The sequence below is a fragment of the Scylla paramamosain genome, unplaced genomic scaffold, assembly GCF_035594125.1.
Source record: "Scylla paramamosain isolate STU-SP2022 unplaced genomic scaffold, ASM3559412v1 Contig2, whole genome shotgun sequence".
NCBI lineage: Eukaryota > Metazoa > Arthropoda > Malacostraca > Decapoda > Portunidae > Scylla > Scylla paramamosain.
The window spans coordinates 4,862,842-4,884,235 of record NW_026973667.1 but is presented as its reverse complement, the minus strand read 5'-3'; the positions used below and the strand labels follow the sequence as shown (position 1 = coordinate 4,884,235).

At 46.4% G+C, this 21,394-nt stretch overlaps 3 protein-coding genes across 5 annotated transcripts in view; 1 reads left to right on the top strand and 2 right to left on the bottom strand.

Annotated features, from left to right (window-relative positions):
• LOC135096050 (zinc finger protein OZF-like) overlaps positions 1 to 6,304 on the top strand; it is a 71,161-nt gene extending 64,857 nt beyond the window's left edge. The window contains exons 3-4 of one of the 2 annotated variants that reach the window (XR_010264564.1): positions 1,276 to 2,442; positions 3,288 to 6,304. Coding sequence is in view for 1 of the 2 variants with exons in the window: in XM_063997266.1 (XP_063853336.1) it covers positions 1,276 to 2,273 (998 nt within the window). In the remaining variant the exon portion in view is untranslated. The other variant, XM_063997266.1, reaches the window with a different exon arrangement.
• A 4,203-nt stretch (positions 6,305 to 10,507) lies between these two features.
• Positions 10,508 to 12,049, bottom strand: LOC135095960 (zinc finger protein 33B-like). The gene has a single exon (XM_063997110.1). It carries the CDS (start codon positions 12,047 to 12,049, stop codon positions 10,625 to 10,627), a length of 1,425 nt encoding a protein of 474 aa, XP_063853180.1. The 3' UTR covers positions 10,508 to 10,624.
• A 156-nt stretch (positions 12,050 to 12,205) lies between these two features.
• Positions 12,206 to 16,945, bottom strand: LOC135096048 (uncharacterized). Of its 2 annotated transcripts, XM_063997264.1 has the most exons (3): positions 16,076 to 16,937; positions 14,488 to 14,970; positions 12,208 to 12,272 (listed from the first exon to the last, which is right to left on the bottom strand). In XM_063997264.1, exons 1-2 carry the CDS (start codon positions 16,658 to 16,660, stop codon positions 14,560 to 14,562), a joined length of 996 nt encoding a protein of 331 aa, XP_063853334.1. In that variant the 5' UTR covers positions 16,661 to 16,937; the 3' UTR covers positions 12,208 to 12,272; positions 14,488 to 14,559. The 2 variants fall into 2 exon arrangements, with proteins under 2 accessions (XP_063853333.1, XP_063853334.1); XM_063997263.1 differs by having other exon boundaries at positions 12,206 to 12,272; positions 14,488 to 16,945.
• Between the last annotated feature and the right edge of the window lie 4,449 nt (positions 16,946 to 21,394).

The following is a 21,394-nucleotide window of genomic DNA, read 5'->3' as shown; positions in this document are numbered from 1 at the left end:
AGTTTGCAGTTCAGATTATAAGTAAAGGACAGACTGAGGATGTTCAGTGTAGAAGAGGGGGACAGTTGAGTGTCATTGAAGAAGAGGGGATAGTTGTCTGGAAGGTTGTGTCGAGTTGATAGATGGAGGAATTGAGTTTTTGAGGCATTGAACAATACCAAGTTTGCTCTGCCCCAATCAGAAATTTTAGAAAGATCAGAAGTCAGGCGTTCTGTGGCTTCCCTGCGTGACATGTTTACCTCCTGAAGGGTTGGACGTCTATGAAAAGATGTGGAAAAGTGCAGGGTGGTATCATCAGCGTAGGAGTGGATAGGACAAGAAGTTTGGTTTAGAAGATCATTAATGAATAATAAGAATAGAGTGGGTGACAGGAAAGAACCCTGAGGAACACCACTGTTAATAGATTTAGGAGAAGAACAGTAACCGTCTACCACAGCAGCAATAGAACAGTCAGAAAGGAAACTTGAGATGAAGTTACAGAGAGAAGGATAGAAACCGTAGGAGGGTAGTTTGGAAATATAAGCTTTGTGCCAGACTCTATCAAAAGCTTTTGATATGTCCAAGGCAACAGCAAAAGTTTCACCAAAATATCTAAAAGAGGATGACCAAGACTCAGTAAGGAAAGCCAGAAGATCACCAGTAGAGCGTCCTTGACGGAACCCATACTGGCGATCAGATAGAAGGTTGTGAAGTGATAGATGTTTAAGAATCTTCCTGTTGAGGATAGATTCAAAAACTTTAGATAGGCAGGAAATTAAAGCAATAGGACGGTAGTTTGAGGGATTAGAACGGTCACCCTTTTTAGGAACAGGTTGAATGTAGGCAAACTTCCAGCAAGAAGGAAAGGTAGATGTTGACAGACAGAGCTGAAAGAGTTTGACTAGGCAAGCTGCAAGCACGGAGGCACAATAGGAGGGACCCCATCAGGTCCATAAGCCTTCCGAGGGTTTAGGCCAGCGAGGGCATGGAAAACATCATTGCGAAGAATTTTAATACATGGCATGAAGTAGTCAGAGGGTGGAGGAGAGGGAGGAACAAGCCCAGAATCGTCCAAGGTAGAGTTTTTAGCAAAGGTTTGAGCAAAGAGTTCAGCTTTAGAAATAGATGTGATAGCAGTGGTGCCATCACATCTATTTCTAAAGCTGAACTCTTTGTTGTATGTGTGTGTAGCCTAGTGTTGCAAGGAAGGAGAAGGAAGCAGGCTGTGTTGCAGGCTGGGGCAGTGTGTTAAGCAGCCCTTGGCTCAGTGTGTGCTGACTGTCGCTGTTGTTCCAGGTACCAGGCAGAGTCCAGGCTGCACGCCCTGCTCGCCACCAACCAATCTTGTTGTGTCCATGGCGTGTGCTGGTGGGAGTGGTGCTGTGGTGGAGGCCGTGAGGCCGGGCAGCAGCATGAGTGGCCAGCAGCAGCAGCAGAAGCAGCAGCCAGCCTCAGGTGTGGGGAGGCGCAGGCATGGTGGCAAGAATCACCTGGAGGCAGGCAGCTCTGTCCACAGAGGAGGGAGCAAGTTTGAGTGCCAGCAGTGTGACAAAACTTTTTTATCCAGACAAGGCCTTAAATACCACACCCTGACACACAGTGGTGTTAGAAATTATGAGTGTGGTGAGTGTGGCAGGAAATTTACCCAAAAGTCTCAACTCACAACACACACCCTGACACACAGTGGTGTTAGAAATTATGAGTGTGGTGAGTGTGGCAGGAAATTTATCCAAAAGTCTAGCCTCACCACACACACCCTGACACACAGTGGTGTTAGAAATTATGAGTGTGGTGAGTGTGGCAGGAAATTTATCCAAAAGTCTAACCTCACCACACACACCCTGACACACAGTGGTGTTAGAAATTATGAGTGTGGTGAGTGTGGCAGGAAATTTATCCAAAAGTCTAGCCTCACCACACACACCCTGACACACAGTGGTGTTAGAAATTATGAGTGTGGTGAGTGTGGCAGGAAATTTATCCAAAAGTCTAACCTCACCACACACACCCTGACACACAGTGGTGTTAGAAATTATGAGTGTGGTGAGTGTGGGAAGAAATTTACCCACAAGGCTTCCCTCATCAGACACACCCTGACACACAGTGGTGTTAGAAATTATGAGTGTGATGAGTGTGGGAAGAAATTTACCCAGAAGTCTTCCCTCACCACACACACCCTGACACACAGTGGTGTTAGAAATTATGAGTGTGGTGAATGTGGCAGGAAATTTATTACAAAATCTGACCTCACCACACACATCCTGACACACAGTGGTGTTAGAAATTATGAGTGAGATGAGTGTGGCAGGAAGTTTACCAGAAAGTCTCACCTCAGCAGACACATCCTGACACACAGTGGTGTTAGAAATTATGAGTGTGATGAGTGTGGCAGGAAGTTTACCAGAAAGTCAACCCTCACCAAACACATTCTGACACACAGTGGTGTTAGAAATTATGATTGTGGTGAGTGTGGCAAAAGATTTCCTACCATTTCTCGTCTCAATCAACACACCTTCAGACACACTGGCTTGAGAGCGTTTAAGTGTGATGTTTGTGGCAAGTGTTTCAAGATAAAGGGTGATATTGCCAGCCACATAAGGGTCCACTTCTGAGGTGGTGTGTTGTGTGTGGATGTGTGGGGCCACACCCATTAAAAAGAGTAGTACTAGTATTAGAATTATTGTTATTCTCATTATTATTATCACCGTCACAAAAAACTATAAGTTTCAAGAGCAACCAGTGAAATGAAAGTATAGAACTAGCTGAAATGAGAGAGAGAGAGAGAGAGAGAGAGAGAGAGAGAGAGAGAGAGAGAGAGAGAGAGAGAGAGAGAGAGAGAGAGAGAGAGAGAGAGAGAGAGAGAGAGAGAGAGAGAGTTGGGGCGGCTCGATCTGCTACCATTGACAAGGATCCACTCTGATCACTGGCAGCAGTGTTGCCGTGGTCTTCCACCATGACACTCTTAGGTGTTAACATACCTAACCTAACCTAATGGGGGCCACTGCCCCATAGGAGTGGCACTTAATTTGTGAGGGACAGTGGTCAGGGAGCCAGGAGGCTGGAGGGAGTGCAGGCATGGCCTAATGTTGCAAGGAAGGGGCAGGAAGCAGGGTGTGTGTTGCAGGCAGGGGCAGTGTGTAGCCTAGTGTTGCAAGGAAGGGGCAGGAAGCAGGGTGTGTGTTGCAGGCAGGGGCAGTGTGTAGCCTAGTGTTGCTAGGAAGGGGCAGGAAGCAGGGTGTGTTGCAGGCAGGGGCAGTGTGTTAAGCAGCCCTTGGCTCAGTGTGTGCTGACTGTCGCTGTTGTTCCAGGTGCCAGGCAGAGTCCAGGCTGCACGCCCTGCTCGCCGCCAACCAATCTTGTTGTGTCCATGGCGTGTGCTGGTGGGAGTGGTGCTGTGGTGGAGGCCGTGAGGCTGGGCAGCAGCATGAGTGGCCAGCAGCAGCAGCAGCAGCAGCAGCTAGCCTCAGGTGTGGGGAGGTGCAGGCATGGTGGCAAGAATCACCTGGAGGCAGGCAGCTCTGTCCACAGAGGAGAGAGCAAGTTTGAGTGTCAGCAGTGTGACAAAACTTTTGTATCCAGACAAGGCCGTAAGTACCACACCCTGACACACAGTGGTGTTAGAAATTGTGAGTGTGGCGAGTGTGGGAAGAAATTTATCTGCAAGTCTTACCTCTCCAGACACACCCTGACACACAGTGGTGTTAGAAATTATGAGTGTGATGAGTGTGGGAAGAAATTTACCCACAAGTCTAACCTCACCACACACACCCTGACACACAGTGGTGTTAGAAATTATGAGTGTGATGAGTGTGGGAAGAAATTTACCCACAAGTCTTACCTCACCACACACACCCTGACACACAGTGGTGCTAGAAATTATGAGTGCAATGAGTGTGGGAGGAAGTTTACCAAAAAGGCTTCCCTCACCAGACACACCCTGACACACAGTGGTGTTAGAAATTATGAGTGTGATGAGTGTGGCAGGAAATTTAACCGCAAGTTTTCCCTCAACACACACACCCTGACACACAGTGGTGTTAGAAATTATGAGTGTGATGAGTGTGGCAAAAGATTTCCTACCATTTCTCGTCTCAATAAACATACCTTCAGACACACTGGCTTGAGGGAGTTCAAGTGTGATGTTTGTGGCAAGTGTTTCAAGACAAAGGGTGATATTGCCAGCCACATGAGGGTCCACTTCTGAGGTGGTGTGTTGTGTGTGGGGCCACACCCATGCCTGTGGTGGTGGCGGTGGTGGTGGTGTGAGGGAGTAACAGCCCCAGCAGTTGTTTTGTTGGCAGTGCAGGTGTGACCTTCAATAAATGTGTGTGTATAACATAACGCCAAGTTCTTTTCCCTTTTGAGTGGTGGTGTGTGAGTTCCCTGTGTTTGGTGTTTGGTGTACAGTCGTGGTGGCCACAAGCACCGCCCCCAACACTTGCTTCACTGTATCTGAGCAGCCGCGTCCCTCACCACCCTGCCAGCCTGTCTTGCGTGCACTGGGTGTGCCTGAGCCGTCGTGCAGACGCTGGGGCACGGCCGTGGCAGTCTTCGGCAAGCACGGGCGTCTGGCGTGGTGGTGTAAGAATGCACGTCCGTGTCTTTTGTATCAGTTAGGAAGAGCAGGGGACCCAGCACAGGGCCCTGGGGCCCCCTGCCATGCACCTTCACTCTGCTGGACGCTGCTGCATGTACTATTGTGCCTCTACATGCTGCACCTGCTGGAGGTGTTTCAGCGGTACAAGGACTGTGGCGAGGGCGACACAGGCAGAATTCTCAGGATACAAAAAGACATGTTATCAATGTCTGTCATATTTCTCTACTCACTTCTTCACTTTGGTGGCCAAGAACACATTACACTGTACAGTCTTGCTGCTGTAATGCCAACACACTCTAGCAAAAAATAAATAAATAAATAAAAAAAACTTCAGTAGCCTGGGAAGCAAAATACATGAAGAAAAGGGGAAGTGACAACAGAAAGAAAAAAAAAAGGAAAACAAAACTGCTGAACAAAAAAAAGTATTGGAAAAAAAAAAAATCATTTTGACAGCAAAACACACACACACACACACACACACACACACACACACACACAGTGAATGTAACATGCACACAATTAGAATGTAACCAAACTAAGATAAATTATTTGATAAGGCAGAAGTCAAACACCAGTGACACACACACACACACACACACACACACACACAGCAAGGATGTTTACCACCAACAATTAAGGTAAAGCCCAGACACACTAATTAATTGTTATAACACAGTCATTTAAGTTTTGTTATTATGAAGTGGTTAGTTACCATTGTTGCCTGTACAGGAGGTCCCAACACTCCAAGGTAACACAAATAACTTTACAAATTATTTGTCAATCAGAAGAGAGAAAAATAATGTGAAAACCTTCATTGTTATTTAGAAGATAACTTCAATAAAAGTCAGTGTGGTCACCAAGGAATCTCTCCAGTGCCTTGTTGGCCTCTGGAAAATATTGCCAAGCAAAGCAAGGCCAGAACTATTTGGGGCTAACAATGACTGCTGCCAGATTATCTTTTTATTTTTTATTTATTTTTTTTTGTATTACATTAATAACAACCAAGTCAAAACTAAGTTGAGCAATAAACTAAATCAAAGCAAAAGTATATCAACTATGAACTTAAAAAAACAACATTGCAAAATTTAATTAAACCTTTTCATCGAAACAGAGGAAGAGACACATCAATTAAAAACACTTCCCTGTGAAACTCTCTCTCTCTCTCTCTCTCTCTCTCTCTCTCTCTGTTTCCTTGTTCGTGATTCACATTGTTATGTCCAGCATTACTTCACATTTCTCACACGTTATTTGTTACTGTAGGTAAAGCGTATGCGCCTCACGCCATTGTTCCTTGGTAATCACGAATGAAATGTTGAGCAGTTTTCTATTTGCAAGAAGACGTGTGGTGTGTGTAATTATCAGTACTCAGTGCTACATGAAGCACCAAAGCCGATGCTCACTTGTTAGTAGAGTAAGGTTAACCCGCTGGTCGCCTGCGGGCCACACTCACGGCCAAGTGGCGCTCAAAGAGGGGCAGGATGGTGACCGAGGTAAATACTTTAATTTTGTGGTAAAAACTGATTGTCATAGTGCCAAGTTGATTGCATGTATTGTTAATGAATACTGTAATATGTTGAAAGTGTTTAATATCAGTGTATAATATTATTTTGGAAGAAATTGAGATCGAGAACCACTTTTGTTTTTGTATGGAGGCAAATGATCGTTATTATTATTATTGTTATTATTATTATTATTATTATTATTTTACTATTATTATTATTATTATAGTGTACCACCTAATGAATAATGAAGATGTATACAGATTTCTTATTTGTTATTTTAGCCTGTACGAATTATTAGAAGCTTGAAATATTGATGATAATAATAACAATCTGGCCATCTAACCCCCTCTTAGTCACCCTTGCTGTGTCCCCTGTACCACTTGAAGACCTCCACCAGACCCCCTCTTAGTCAGCCTTGCTGTGTCCCCTGTACCACTTGAAGACCTCCACCAGACCCCCTCTTAGTCACCCTTGCTGTGTCTCCTGTACCACTTGAAGACCTCCACCAGACCCCCTCTTAGTCACCCTTGCTGTGTCCCCTGTACCACTTGAAGACCTCCACCAGACCCCCTCTTAGTCACCCTTGCTGTGTCCCCTGTACCACTTGAAGACCTCCACCAGACCCCCTCTTAGTCACCCTTGCTGTGTCCCCTGTACCACTTGAAGACCTCCACCAGACCCCCTCTTAGTCACCCTTGCTGTGTCCCCTGTACCACTTGAAGACCTCCACCAGACCCCCTCTTAGTCACCCTTGCTGTGTCCCCTGTACCACTTGAAGACCTCCACCAGACCCCCTCTTAGTCACCCTTGCTGTGTCCCCTGTACCACTTGAAGACCTCCACCAGACCCCCTCTTAGTCACCCTTGCTGTGTCCCCTGTACTACTTGAAGACAGCTGTGAGTGATGAAGTAAAGAGGTAAACAGTAGCAGAGGAGTTAGGGACAACCAAGATGACATTATACAGACACAGGAAATAGAGAGAGGATGAGGGGAGATAAGGGTCTGATGCCACCTTGCTGGGAGACACAGTGAGAACTTCAGTGTGTGGAGCTGTTTTTCTGGCGGGGCCACATTCTGCAACACCTCTGTGGGGCACCTCCACTACTTTCCAAAGGCTCCAGGTCAGTGTTTTTTTTTTTTTTTTTCCAGAGGTAATGGATTGGCGAGAGCGAGAAAAAGAATGGATTTTGGGAAGTTAAGTAAAATTATTAAAGTTAAGTAATGAAAAGTGAATAAGTGAACACTGCAGCCATGTTCTGTACAGGGACTGCCACTTGTGCGTCAACAGTGATGTGGGCAGGAAGTGTGGTGGTGCTGGTGCTGGCAGTGCTGGCTCTCGGGGCAAACTTCCCACCCCCCTCGTCCCCCCTTCCTGTGCCCCTCGCATCACGACAACACCGGATATGACGGCGCAAGGCACAGCAGCACCAGCACGCCCCTTGAAGAACGCGTGTGTGTGCAGTGTACATCACGGCAAGGCACGCATGAATCACTGGCGCTCATGATTGCCTCGTGTGGGGCGGCCTGGCAGGATTACAAGGTGCAGGCGCAGTGTTTCAGAGGCACGACCATTCCTGACGCCTTTATGGGAGTCCCTTACACCAACCCCTTTACTAACCGCACCTATGTCAACGCTTACTGCGCCATCTGTAACGGTGAAGACCCCACCCGGCTAGATCCCTGGCTGTTCTCCTTGGTCTGTGAGGACGCAAGGCGCCCGCTGTACAGACCAGACCACTACGACGGCGTCTACTTCGACAGTGTGGACCACCACATCGTGTACTTCAGTGACGGAACGTGGAACGCCATCTCGCCTGATGTGGCTGTCTCAGCATCCCTTCCCTGCCACACTGCCATTGCAGAACCCATTCGTGTTGTGCACGCAGGTCATGGAACTCCACGTCCTCCACACCATTCAACACCGCCACTTTGCTTTTCTCGGTCAGCCTCCAGCGGTGTGGCCCCAAGGAAGTGCTGGAGCTGGAGTCTGATCTCTGCAGAAAGGTCATTTGTCCACGCCTGGATGATAAGTTTCGTAAAGGAAGATGTGTCACTGTGCCACAGGGTGCCACTGTCAGCACGCAGGGCGCTGCCATCAACACGCAGGGCCCCGCGGCACCGTACTGTGCCGTCCGCCACTCCTGCGCCGTGCCTTGGCTCTCAGACAGAGGGTGCCGCTGCGACGCCTCCTGCAGGGAGTACGGGGACTGCTGCCGTGACTCACACCACTACGACGAGGCGCAGCAAATGAAGAACTTTGCCTCGCATACTTGTGTTGCTGGACCCACGCCCGCGTACATGAAGACCAAGTGTTCGGAGGACTGGAACGATGAGGAGGTGCTGGCGCTGTGCCTGAAGGGAAACATAACCCCTGGCGGTAGTGGCAGCCTGTTCCCCGTCACCAGCACCACCACGGCCCACACCTACATCGACCACCACTGTGCCATCTGTAGCGGCGAGGACCCGGCCCACCTACGCGTGTGGCTCGCTTGTCTTGAGTGTGCAGATTGGCCCCTCAAGTATCAGCGCCCCAGATGACGAAGACTACAGTATTGTGTTCGGGGATTCTGACTCTGGTGAGGGAAGATGAGGCATTTTGAAGCCTAGCCATGGTCCCTCGTCCTTCAGGCCTTGTTCCCTGACATCTGTAGCTCCCGGAGATGTGAAGAACTACACAAGAGAGTGTGATCCTGAGTTAGTGGCGACTTGTGGCCCTGAGGCGCAGGAACACCAGCGTGTCTTTTGTCAGCCTTACGTAGCCATGGTGTACCAGGGTAGCCACGCATTCAGGAACCAACATTGTGTGTGCCTCCTGCAATGGCTATGAGCAGTACGAGTGTGTGTGGATTGTCCCAACGATTCCAGGACTCGGTGTGAGTGTTCATGATGCTGCTAGACTCCTCAGACCACAGCGGCAGTAACTTTGTCGGATTCACTGGCCAGTGTGGAGGTGAAGTGCGGGACAGAGTCTGGCAAGTACAGGAAAATCTTTTGTTCTGCAGCGTCTCTGCCCATCTCTGCACCCTCTGCTGTGCACCATGCGAGGAGCCCGCCAAGGACAGGAAAGTTGGGATCTTTCTTCACAGCAGCCGGGACAAGCACCACCACGGGGCCAGGCACAGCTGCCAGGACAGGCACCACCACGTGGCCAGGCACAGCTGCCGGGACAGGCACCACCACGGGGCCAGGCACAGCTGCCAGGACAGGCACCACCACGTGGCCAGGCACAGCTGCCGGGACAGGCACCACCACGGGGCCAGGCACAGCTGCCGGGACAAAGACTCTGCAGGCGGCGCCGACACGCGGTGGTGCTGCCGGCGAGGGGCTCGGTGACTGCCCCAGGGTGCTGCCGCCTGAGGCAGAGTTCATCAGGCAGACGGACGGGTCCCTGCAAGTGCCGGCACAGGGACGCACCAATGGAAGGAGCATGCCATGCACATTGTCTCCAGGGACTCCTTCACTGCCTCAATACTCCTTCCATTGGTACAGCTGGCACGCCATGCACATTGTCTCCAGGGACTCCTTCACTGCCTCAATACTCCTTCCATTGGTACACCTGGCACGCCATGCACATTGTCTCCAGGGACTCCTTCACTGCCTCAATACTCCTTCCATTGGTACAAGAACATGAGGAGGAAAGTCACCACCACGACAATTACACAGAAACTGTTAGCTGCTACACTTGTGTGCTCCCTCACCTGTACAGAGAGAGAGAAAGAGAGAGAGAGAGAGAGAGAGAGAGAGAGAGAGAGAGAGAGAGAGAGAGAGAGAGAGAGAGAGAGAGAGAGAGAGAGAGAGAGAGAGAGAGAGAGAGGCAAAGATGGTGCCAGACTTAAACTAACATGTGAAGGGTGACAAAAAGAAACAGAAACACTGCACTTGAGGCAAGGAGAGAGAGGGGCTGCCTCACTACAATATATTCCTGTAGCTGAGGCCCTGTATACTACACCTGGTGAATACACAAACACTTGAGGCAAGGAGAGAGAGGGGCTGCCTCACTACAATATATTCCTGTAGCTGAGGCCCTGTATACTACACCTGGTGAATACACAAACACTTGAGGCAAGGAGAGAGAGGGGCTGCCTCACTACAATATATTCCTGTAGCTGAGGCCCTGTATACTACACCTGGTGAATACACAAACAAAGGTTTACTGCACACACACATTTATTGAAAGTCACACCTGCACTGCCAACAAAACAAATGCTGGGGCCATGACTCCCCCACACTACCACAACCACCACCACCACCACCAGCACACAAAACTGCTGGGGCCATGATTCCCCCACACCACCACACCACCACCACCACCACCACACAAAACTGCTGGGGCCATGACTCCCCCACACCACCACCACCACCACACAAAACTGCTGGGGCCATGACTCCCCCACACCACCACCACCACCACCACCACCACCACCACCACACAAAACTGCTGGGGCCATGACTCCCTCACAGCACACACAGGTACAGCCACCACCACCACCACCACCACCACCACCACAGGTACAGGTGTGGCCCCATGTGTCCACACACCACCACCTCAGAAGTGGATCTTCACGTGCTGGGCAATCTCAGCCTTTGTCTTGAAACACTTGCCACAAACATCACACTCGAACTCCCTCACCCCAGTGTGTCTGAAGGTGTGTTGATTGAGACGAGAAATGGTAGGAAATCTTTTGCCACACTCATCACACTCATAATTTCTAACACCACTGTGTGTCAGGGTGTGTGAGGTGAGGGAATACTTGTGGATAAATTTCTTCCCACACTCATCACATTCATAATTTCTAACACCACTGTGTGTCAGGGTGTGTGAGGTGAGCTGAGACTTGTGGATAAATTTCTTCCCACACTCACCACACTCATAATTTCTAACACCACTGTGTGTCAGGGTGTGTGAGGTGAGCTGAGACTTGCGGGTAAATTTCTTCCCACACTCACCACACTCATAATTTCTAACACCACTGTGTGTCAGGGTGTGTGAGGTGAGCTGAGACTTGTGGATAAATTTCTTCCCACACTCACCACACTCATAATTTCTAACACCACTATGTGTCAGGGTGTGTGAGGTGAGGGAATACTTGTGGGTAAATTTCTTCCCACACTCATCACATTCATAATTTCTAACACAACTGTGTGTCAGGGAGTGTGTGGTGAAGTTAGACTTGTGGGTAAATTTCTTCCCACACTCATCACACTCATAATTTCTAACACCACTGTGTGTCAGGGTGTGTGAGGTGAGCTGAGACTTGTGGATAAATTTCTTCCCACACTCATCACACTCATAATTTCTAACACCACTGTGTGTCTGGGTGTGTGAGGTGAGGGAATACTTGTGGATAAATTTCTTCCCACACTCATCACATTCATAATTTCTAACACCACTGTGTGTCAGGGTGTGTGAGGTGAGCTGACACTTGCGGATAAATTTCTTCCCACACTCATCACACTCATAATTTCTAACACCACTGTGTGTCAGGGTGTGTCTGGTGAGGGAAGGCTTACAGGTAAATTTCCTGCCACACTCACCACACTCATAATTTCTAACACCACTGTGTGTCAGGATGTGGTAGTCAAGGCCTTGTCTGGATACAAAAGTTTTGTCACACTGCTGGCACTCAAACTTGCTCTCTCCTCTGTGGACAGAGCTGCCTGCCTCCAGATGATTCTTGCCACCATGCTTGCGCCTCCCCACACCTGAGGCTGGCTGCTGCTGCTGCTGCTGCTGCTGCTGCTGCTGCTGTTGCTGCCGCCACCAGCCGCTCATGCTGCTGCCCGGTCTCACGACCTCCACCGCAGCACCACTCCTGCCAGCACACGCCGTGTCCAGTCCTGCAGGGACCCTCGGGGAGGCCAGACAGCCGTCAGTGCCAGGCAGGGCGGCGGCCTGGATGCTGGCCTGGTCTGTGGAGCAGGGAAGAGTGGCGGCCATTACAAACTGTACCCACGTCTCAGAAAGAGCCATTTCTGCAAGCACTGACCAGCGTGATGCTGTCTTTGTCACTTGTGGGACGGGTCAAGTCACAAACCCTTCAGTAATTGTCAACTACACACACACACACACACACACACAGAGACATACTCACAATAGGGGCAAGAATGGTATAGCCTCAGGAGTGAACCAGGGACATCCAAGCACAGTGCAGCACAGCGGTGCACAGGTCTCCCCTCTCTCTCACAGCAAGTGCCTGGAAGAGTGCATCACCTTGGATCAATGGTTCTTAACTCTTGGGTCACAGCCCAAAGTTGGGTCACCCACCCACACTTCACTGGGTCATCAAGGACACAAACACAGTTTTTCCCCGGTATACTTGTTCAAAATGTTATCAGAGTATTAATGCTGTGTACAGAATACTTACTGTTCAAAATGTTATCAGAGTAGTAATGCTGTGTACAGAATACTTACTGTTCAAAATGTTATCACAGTATTAATGCTGTGTACAGAATACTTACTGTTCAAAATGTTATCACAGTATTAATACTGTGTACAGAATACTTACTGTTCAAAATGTTATCACAGTAATAATGCAGTGTACAGAATACTTACTGTTCAAAATGTTATCAGAGTATTAATGCTGTGTACAGAATACTTACTGTTCAAAATGTTATCACAGTATTAATGCTGTGTACAGAATACCTAACTCATTAACATCTAAGGCTAACCAAATCATGCACACAGACAATTTAACTGAGGTGGAGAGAGAGAGAGAGAGAGAGAGAGAGAGAGAGAGAGAGAGAGAGAGAGAGAGAGAGAGAGAGAGAGAGAGAGAGAGAGTGTCACATTTATCCCCGACCTTTCAACATAATTTGAATTTAAATGGAGTGTTTGTGGGAACTGTCATTCCAACAGCAAGGTTAGTGGTGATGGGAATGAATTAAATTAAGCCAAATAAAACCTAACCAAACTAATTTAACCTAACTAAACTACCTAACCTAACCTAACCAAACGTAACTTAACCAAACCTAACCACACTAACCAAACTAAACTAACTTAACCTAACCTAACTAAAGTCACCTAACCTAACTGGCAAGGCAGAGATATTAATAAGAAGTGGTCACCTTGTTTCTCTTCACAAAATGTGGCGGTGTGCTGGAAATAATGGCAGCAACAGACAGACTTCTTCCTCGCACTAACTCAAATATTTCAAATTGAGCGCTTCTCCCTCCTCAGGATGAAGTAAAGCGCTGTCATTGGCTAAATTAATCCCTCATGTTTTAATTGGCCAGCAGCTGCATTTTCAAACAAAGGAACCAATCACCGTGAACAATTTCACGCTTGCCAACAGATGTGACATACACACGCACGAACGAACACCCCCTCACCAGGGTAGACCAGTGCCCTTCTCTGATAAGAAGGGTAAGGAAAGCCACGTTAATACTGGGGAAACAGTAAAATACCGTAAGGTTTGGCGCACCTGCAGATCCGCGCTGCCCTTACATTCATCTGAAATAACCTCTACCTGTCTATTCATATGTCAAGAAAGGGTAGCCATCCAGGTGAGTCAAGCAGGTGAGTGAGTCCAAACATCTCCCGTCTTTTCCTCTTTCCACAACTTCCTCCCTCCGTGGGGAAATAAGAAAAGTTTGTTGTCCCGTCCCCCCGCCCTCCCCTAGAGTACTTATCAGCCAGCCTTCTGCCAGTGACCCTTTATATGTCAGATGTAAACTTGAACACGGCTAGTGAAGGTTAGGCTGAGGCAGGAGCAGATATTCTACACATTAACCAAAATCCAAACACACGAGATCCCGGAAGTTCTCCCTAAACACACCGCTCCCTCCCCTTCTGTTTCTTGTGGTGGTAACAGCGTCTATTCTTGCCATTTTAAGGCGATTTTTGGCCAGACACACTCACCTGGACTTCCTTTCCCTCACTTCTACTAGTAATTTTGGTGTGGGCGCCGCGTTCATGTGAATTTTGGTGTTTTTTGGTCAATGTTTACACGTGCAACTTCAAACCTTCCTTCGGGACGCCATGAGATTCTGTTAGGCTCGTACAGTTCAGCGTTGCCAGATTGTTTTGGCTATATTATCGTACTACACAAGTTGAAATAATTGTACTTCTGGTAAAATTGTCGTACATATGTAATTATTACAAATATTATGCAAAACTGCCACTTTCCAAATACAGCAGAAGTTAGATGTATATATATATATATATATATATATATATATATATATATATATAGAGAGAGAGAGAGAGAGAGAGAGAGAGAGAGAGAGAGAGAGAGAGAGAGAGAGAGAGAGAGAGAGAGAGAGAGAGAGAGAGAGAGAGAGAGAGAGAGTGTGTGTGTATGTAATGAAAAAAAAACAACAATGCCCTTAACAAACAAAACACTTTCCTAAATACATATCATTAATAATTGGAGAAAAACTACAGGACACTTTGTTAAGTTGTTTACTTACTATGTAGGAGATTACTGGTCTTGTTCTTCTATATATACATCCGGCACGTCGTCAGCAGCCCCGGCACTCTCTTCATTGGAGGAATATAGCACGCTTGATGTCATGTTTTTTATCATTGACTTTGATTGATGGCTTGAAGGTCGTACAGTCACTGCTGGATGTGGAAGCAACACACTGCTTCGCTAGGAAGATGTCTCTTACGGTTTCTGTCATTAGCTTATTTCTGTCTTTTGTTTTCACACGGTTTACACTAGAGAAGCAGCGCTCACAGTCAGCATTAGCATGAGGCAAAGAAAGACATCCTAGTGAAAAGTCTGAAACAAGCTTAAACTTGGGGTTTCCATCACTATCCTCCAGAGTTTTTATGGCACACCAAAATTTATCAGGCTGGTTGTAATTGCTTTTGTCCACTTTTTTCGCCATGTTGGTAATGGATTCAGGCAGATCTTCTACGGCAAGCCTCTTCCACTCATCGTCCAGTTGCTGGAGGGTAGAATCATCCTGGGCAATGATTCGGGGAAGGTGTGTCGCGAGGGGCACCAAACTTTGCTCTTGCACTTTGCCCTGGATGCCTAGAACACTGGCTGGCTCCAGCATATGCATTCTTGAAAGGACTTCATCTCCGAAATTAAATCTCTTCCTGATCTGTTCTGCTGCTACTATCAAAAATAATCTGCAGTGGAAGCGAAACTCATACATTTCCTTTTTTTGCTTGCTTAATTCTGGATTGTCTGTTATTGTTTTTAAGACAGATGCACCCAAATACACCTGCTCTAGCATCAGGAACTAACGTTGATATCTTGGATCAACTTTTGAAAGCATGGTTTTCACAATGTATCCATGGTTCATGTATATCAGTAGCAATTCTTTATATAAATTACAAACTTGCCTTTGCAATTCAGTTATGACCACTCTTTCACTTTGAAATAAAAGGTTCAGCTTTTTGGTAATACTTTGGTAATACTGAAGAAAGGAGGCAGTAGTAAAGCCTGGTAAATGGATTGTGCAGTTGTTCATAAGCACTTCTAACTGTGCTACCACAAGTTTTCGTCTGTTGAAAATTTAATTCAGTAAACAACATCTGAAGAGGGCCCCACTGCTCAAGCATCCTTTTCACAACAGCCGTGTAGGAAAGCCAGCGCGTTCTAGATGGCAATAAAATCCTAAGCTTTTGAGCCCCAGCAAACTCTTGAAATTGTACAAATTGTGCCAATCGTTTTGAAGAGTTCTTGAATGTGTTGTGGACATCATGAGCTAGTTGTTCAATAGCATCAGGTAATTGTTTGCATGCTTCAGAGGCACATATATGGGCAGAATGGCACACACATTTCATAATAAAGATTCCTGGGCAAAGTTCCTTTAACCTGCTACTCACAGAGTTATTAGGCCCCATCATAGTGCTGCATCCATCAGAACCAAAGCCAATGATATTACAAGTAGGTATACCATTTTCAGTAAATGTTTTCATTATCTCTGAAAACAACCTGGCAGCTGTAGCACCTTCATTAGCTTTACTAGGATCACTACTAAATAATGGCACTAAATCCAAAAATTTGGTGACAACAGCATTTCCTTCAACCACTCTTACCATGATGCATAAATTCTGACAGACCGATATATCTGTGGATTCATCCACAAGAATGCTCAACTTGTTCTGCTTCAAGATGTTAATGAGCTCTTGTTTGTGAGAGTGTGCCATAACATTACCACACACTCTTTGACATTTTGTTCTTTTCATTTTCAATTCCTTTGCAATAGCGGAGTCAGAGAAGCAACCTTTCAGGACTTCACACAGATGATCGGCCACACGGAAACTTATATTGTGTTCCACCATAAATGCAGTAAGCCTTATTTCAGCAGCCTTAACAGAATCACTTTTACTAGTTTCATTATCACCACGTGCACTTGTAAATGACTCCATAAGTATTTTGGATGAGGATGGCGCACACATTTTCTTGTGCTTTGCAGTGTTTTCGTGCAACTTGAGAGTTGTGAGCTGGGCGGTTATTTCAACACTGCAAATAAGGCACATGGCCTTACAAGCATCCTTCTTTGCAGGCCCCACCCACGGAAACTGTTTTTCCCACTCGGGCCTATATTTCTGTTTCCGTCTCGCTTTTTTCGGCACTGCACCACATGCCTCCTCTCTCTCCTTTCCTTTCTCTTCAGACATTTTTAACGAAAACTGAAAGTCCTGTCCTGCGTCGCGACGCGCGAGACTGACGACTGACTGACGACTACGAGACTATGGGACGGGGACTCGGGGAGCGGACGGACTGGTCGCAGACAAGAACGAGACCTGTTGTTCACCCGTATGGTGAGACTTGTCTCGTAAGGAAAGCAATACATCTGCCACTTTCAGGTTTTTATTTTGTTATTCAAATTTATGTAAGAAATTTTGCATTACCTGATATTGATAACATTAATTTTCACTTAAATTATTGTATATTTCATAAAAATATCGTACGAATTCTCAAATTATCGTATTATCGCATGAGTTCCATTGTACATCGTACACTGGCAAAAATTATTGTACTTGTACAATAATTATCGTACGTCTGGCAACGCTGGCGGGAGTTACTTCCTCTCAGCTACTGTACGCTCTGATTTGCCTCTTGGGTCATTCTCCTGCCTTCCTTCACGTATTTCTTTGCTTAACCTTCTTATTTTGTGGCTGGCTTTCTGCTGTCACCCATGGCCTTGGTGTCCCAGTGGCTCAGGAAGACTCCCAATCTTTGTGTCGGGTCAGATGTGGATGATGATGGTCTTTGCAACGGCATCTCTAATGGCTCAGTCTGCCTCTTCCCCTTTCCTCGGCGAGTCTTCCACAGGAGATGCTTCCCGTCTGGCGGCATGTTAGCAGACGCTCACCCGAGGGCGCTCCTTTCACGGTTGGTGATCATGCAATTCACACGGACACTGGACTAGAGAACTAATGCATTTTTCTATATATTCCCATAATGGTATGCACTCTTTGGTTAAAATGAAGATAAATAATGCGTGGTGTAGTGATACACACTGAGTTTAACAGAAAATGCCATGCTGGTGCTTCAGCTGGTGGCCATTGTTGGGTCTGTTTTCAAAGGTAGTCCGCCAACGACACGGTAACAATTTATGGACATTTTATTCCCGCCATACAAGAAATGTCAATCTGTTGGTCATGGACAGAACTGTGAAGACTGAGGCAAACTGTTGGGTGAAAGTAGTCACTGTACAATTACCTGGCCATGAAATGTTACTCTGGGAAGCAGGTACCGAGCGAGGCAAACACCTGTGACACACCACGTCACTTTCATCATGGGCTGTGTGTGTCTGGGCTGGGTCAGCTGGTGCAGGGTTAGGCCTGGAGTCCCCCAGGGGTAGGGCAGGTCAGTACCTTTCACCATTATGTGAGGGAATCCCTGCAGAGTTCAAAGTTCATTTTGATAGAGATAATTATCAGTAAGTTTGCACATATTTTTTGGTTGTTAAGGTGTGGGATTTTACCTCAGTTTCGGCATCCAGCACTGCAGGTCATGCCTCGCCATACTTCGGTGAGGCTGACGTGGAAAGAGGAGGAAAATAGTGCCTAACCCATTCCTAAGCCAGGCGGTGTCTCCTGCCAATTATGGACGTCCTTTTTTGCTTGGCTCAAACTCGTGTTTGGGGGTTATTTTTGACCGATGTTGCTTCTACAGCAGGCAAGATCGTCATTCGTTAGTATGAAGGCAAAGAAAATGTCAGCAATACTATTGTGACTCTCATTTATCAAGTATTCTAAAACCTCCGACTCGTCTCCTGGGTGGCGATTCCGCTGGCCTCGACAAAGGTGCGTGCACTTTCAATTTTTTGATTAACTAATTGGATCTTCACTTTTTTCTTTTTATGCTGTACACAAAGGAATAATTGGTGCGTCTCCACGTGTATGTTGAGTGAAAAACTTTCACTATTAACTATATTACAGGCTACCCTAGCGATCGCGGATTGTGGCTTCACTTATTGGGAAAGACTTGACCTATTATTTCGTACTGGGATGTATTTCAAGGAACTGTATGTATCATAATAGCCACAAAAAGTGTATACAGCCACTTTAATGCTTCCCGCGGTAGGGTTGGCCGTAATATGTGTGTTGTTGTTGTTGTTGTTGTTGTTAAGGGCCGTGACGATCAGTGTGACAATCACTTGTGCCCTCTGGTGAAGTGCCTGTGGTGTCATCACAGGCGTGGCAGCTGTCCTGATTTCTTGAGGAAGGCACAGGTGAGGCGGATGACAGCTGACTGTCTTGAGGGATGGACGCCTGCCGCCGCCAGTAGGGTGGACAGGTCAAAACTATTTATCCCCGGAGCAAAGACTTGTGTGCGGAGAACAGTACGGTGTGAGTGGAGGCGAGGGCGCTGCAGAAGGAAGTGTTCAACAGTGTCAGGCACTGTGTGGCACCGAGGGCAGCGTGGGTCAGATGAAAGATGTAGATGGTGAAGGTGTTCGTGTGAGGCTAGTGAGAGGCTACGTCCAACACTGGACTTTTTCTTATCCAAGCCTGTGGAGAGGAGTCAGTTCTGTAGAGGCCCATGGAGGTGGTGCAGAGGTCATGTATTAGTCAGTCATCCCATAGAGATGGAGATCAGGCGTTGGGTATGTGAGAGAGGAGCAGCTGGAGTACCTGAAGCAGTCCACGGCAGCTTGTGTTTTTCCATGGGGCCGCGGTGAATATTGCCAACACTCAACTCCTTAGCAAAGTGGAAAAAAGGCTTTAATGCAGGCTATCATATCTAGTGTTGCTTTACTCTTCACATATCCGATTACCATTATAATAACGTGGAAATAACTATGCAGTAATTCAGAAAATAAACGAAGAGTCCTTCTGGGGGTGCATTTCATTGGCGTGAGTCCTGTAAGTCCTTTATAGGACTCGGACAAAACGGTTGCTACTTAAGCTGCGATCAGCCTCCATTACTAACCTTCGGTCGCCAAATGGTATCCACGAACGTGCAAGAGGTTGGTGTTGCCATGCTAGCAAGGTTGGTAAGTTAAACCACCACCTGAGGTGGTGTAAGTTTACACCTCACCCGAAAACTCTTATATAAATATTTATGTGCACAAAATAACTTTTTTTTTTTCATTGCTTACAAGGTTTACCACCAAGAAAGCATGGTTTTGTGATGCATAAAGTGAAATATTGCATAGAACACCAAAAATAAAGCAGGAAAAGGCTGATTGGCCCCACGTGCGCGCTCCTCATTCCGCCTCGCAGCAACAAGTGTGTACTGTGATTAAGTATTGTTTTCGTCGTTTCACCTGCATGTATTGGATATTTTCTTTGCATACTTCCACGTTCGTGCCTTGAAGTGAGAAAGGCGCTTTTGGGATCGCCTTGACCCCTTGGCATTGAGTGATAATGAGCTCATGCTCAAATATCACTTCTCTCGGCAGACCTAATCCTCTTGTTTGAGGAGATGCAGCCTCAGCTGGAGAGAAGGACAAGGCGTAGCCGGGCATTACCAACTCACACCCAGGTTTTGCTGTCCCTGAGATTGTTTGCCAGTGGGTCCTTCCAAAATGTCATTGGAGACACTGCAGGTAAGATATGCTGGTGTTGCATGCTTCAGCACAGGGGCTGGCTGTTTTGGTAATTGTCAGGGAGCCTTTTCCCTGACCTTATTACTGGTCTGTTCTCTTACATTCTTCGCATATACCTTTAGATACACTTAAAACATAACTTTAAGGTGAGGAAGAAGTGCCCCTGCCCTTCAGGAGTCCAGGGGATGGGCTAAGGTCCCTCAGAGGCTGCCAGAGGTTAGGTTAGTCAACGCACACTTATATTTGAAACATTACCTAATCTAACGTAACCACAGGGGCTAGACCCACCTTTACGGACACCAATATCAGTTAGTATAACCTCTGGAACACCCCTGAAGGACGGGGGCACTTCTCCCCCATCTAATACTATGTGTTTCAGGTTTATCAAGAGGTTTGTGAAAGAATGGAAGAGGATAGATGTGTAACAAGGACAAGAGAGGACTCTAAACAATTACTACTACTTTTTTTTTAGACAAACTGCACAATATTCCATAAATAACTTTTGTAGGTGAATAAACTGATGTTCATTGTGGTGAATAATATTCAAGTGTGGCTGACTTTCAAGGATAAAAGGCATTAAAGTCAACTTCCTGCATGCCACTGTTTATAACGCTGTAATCCAGTGTTAGGAACTTGTCAAGCTTAGTTCCTGGTGTCAAAATATGTGAGTGCATAATTAATAAGGAAGGATGAGGGATGATGCTAACCTTACAAAACCAAACCTTACCAAACCTGCCATCAAGCACCCCTGGGGCTGCCCCTTCCTCACCCACCCCATTATTATTCATGTGTACAAATATTTCTAGACTTGTTAGGTTTATTTCTGACATGTTTCTAACACTGCCCTAAGGATAACTTAATTTACTATACTGCTGGCAAAAAAAAATTGACAGCAGAAGTAATATGTGTATGGATATGATGGCAGTGATTGAAGTAATATGTGTATGGATATGATGGCAGTGATTGAAGTAATATGTGTATGGATATGATGGCAGTGATTGAAGCAATATGTGTATGGATATGATGGCAGTGATTGAAGTAATATGTGTATGGATATGATGGCAGTGATTGAAGTAATATGTGTATGGATATGATGGCAGTGATTGAAGTAATATGTGTATGGATATGATGGCAGTGATTGAAGTAATATGTGTATGGATATGATGGCAGTGATTGAAGTAATATGTGTATGGATATGATGGCAGTGATTGAAGTAATATGTGTATGGATATGATGGCAGTGATTGAAAGAACACTGCATTACATGCAGAAGGATCATTAAATTTGTGACCGATTTTTTTTTTTTTTTCTTTTGGGCCTACAACAGAGATGTATCTTATTTAAAATAAATA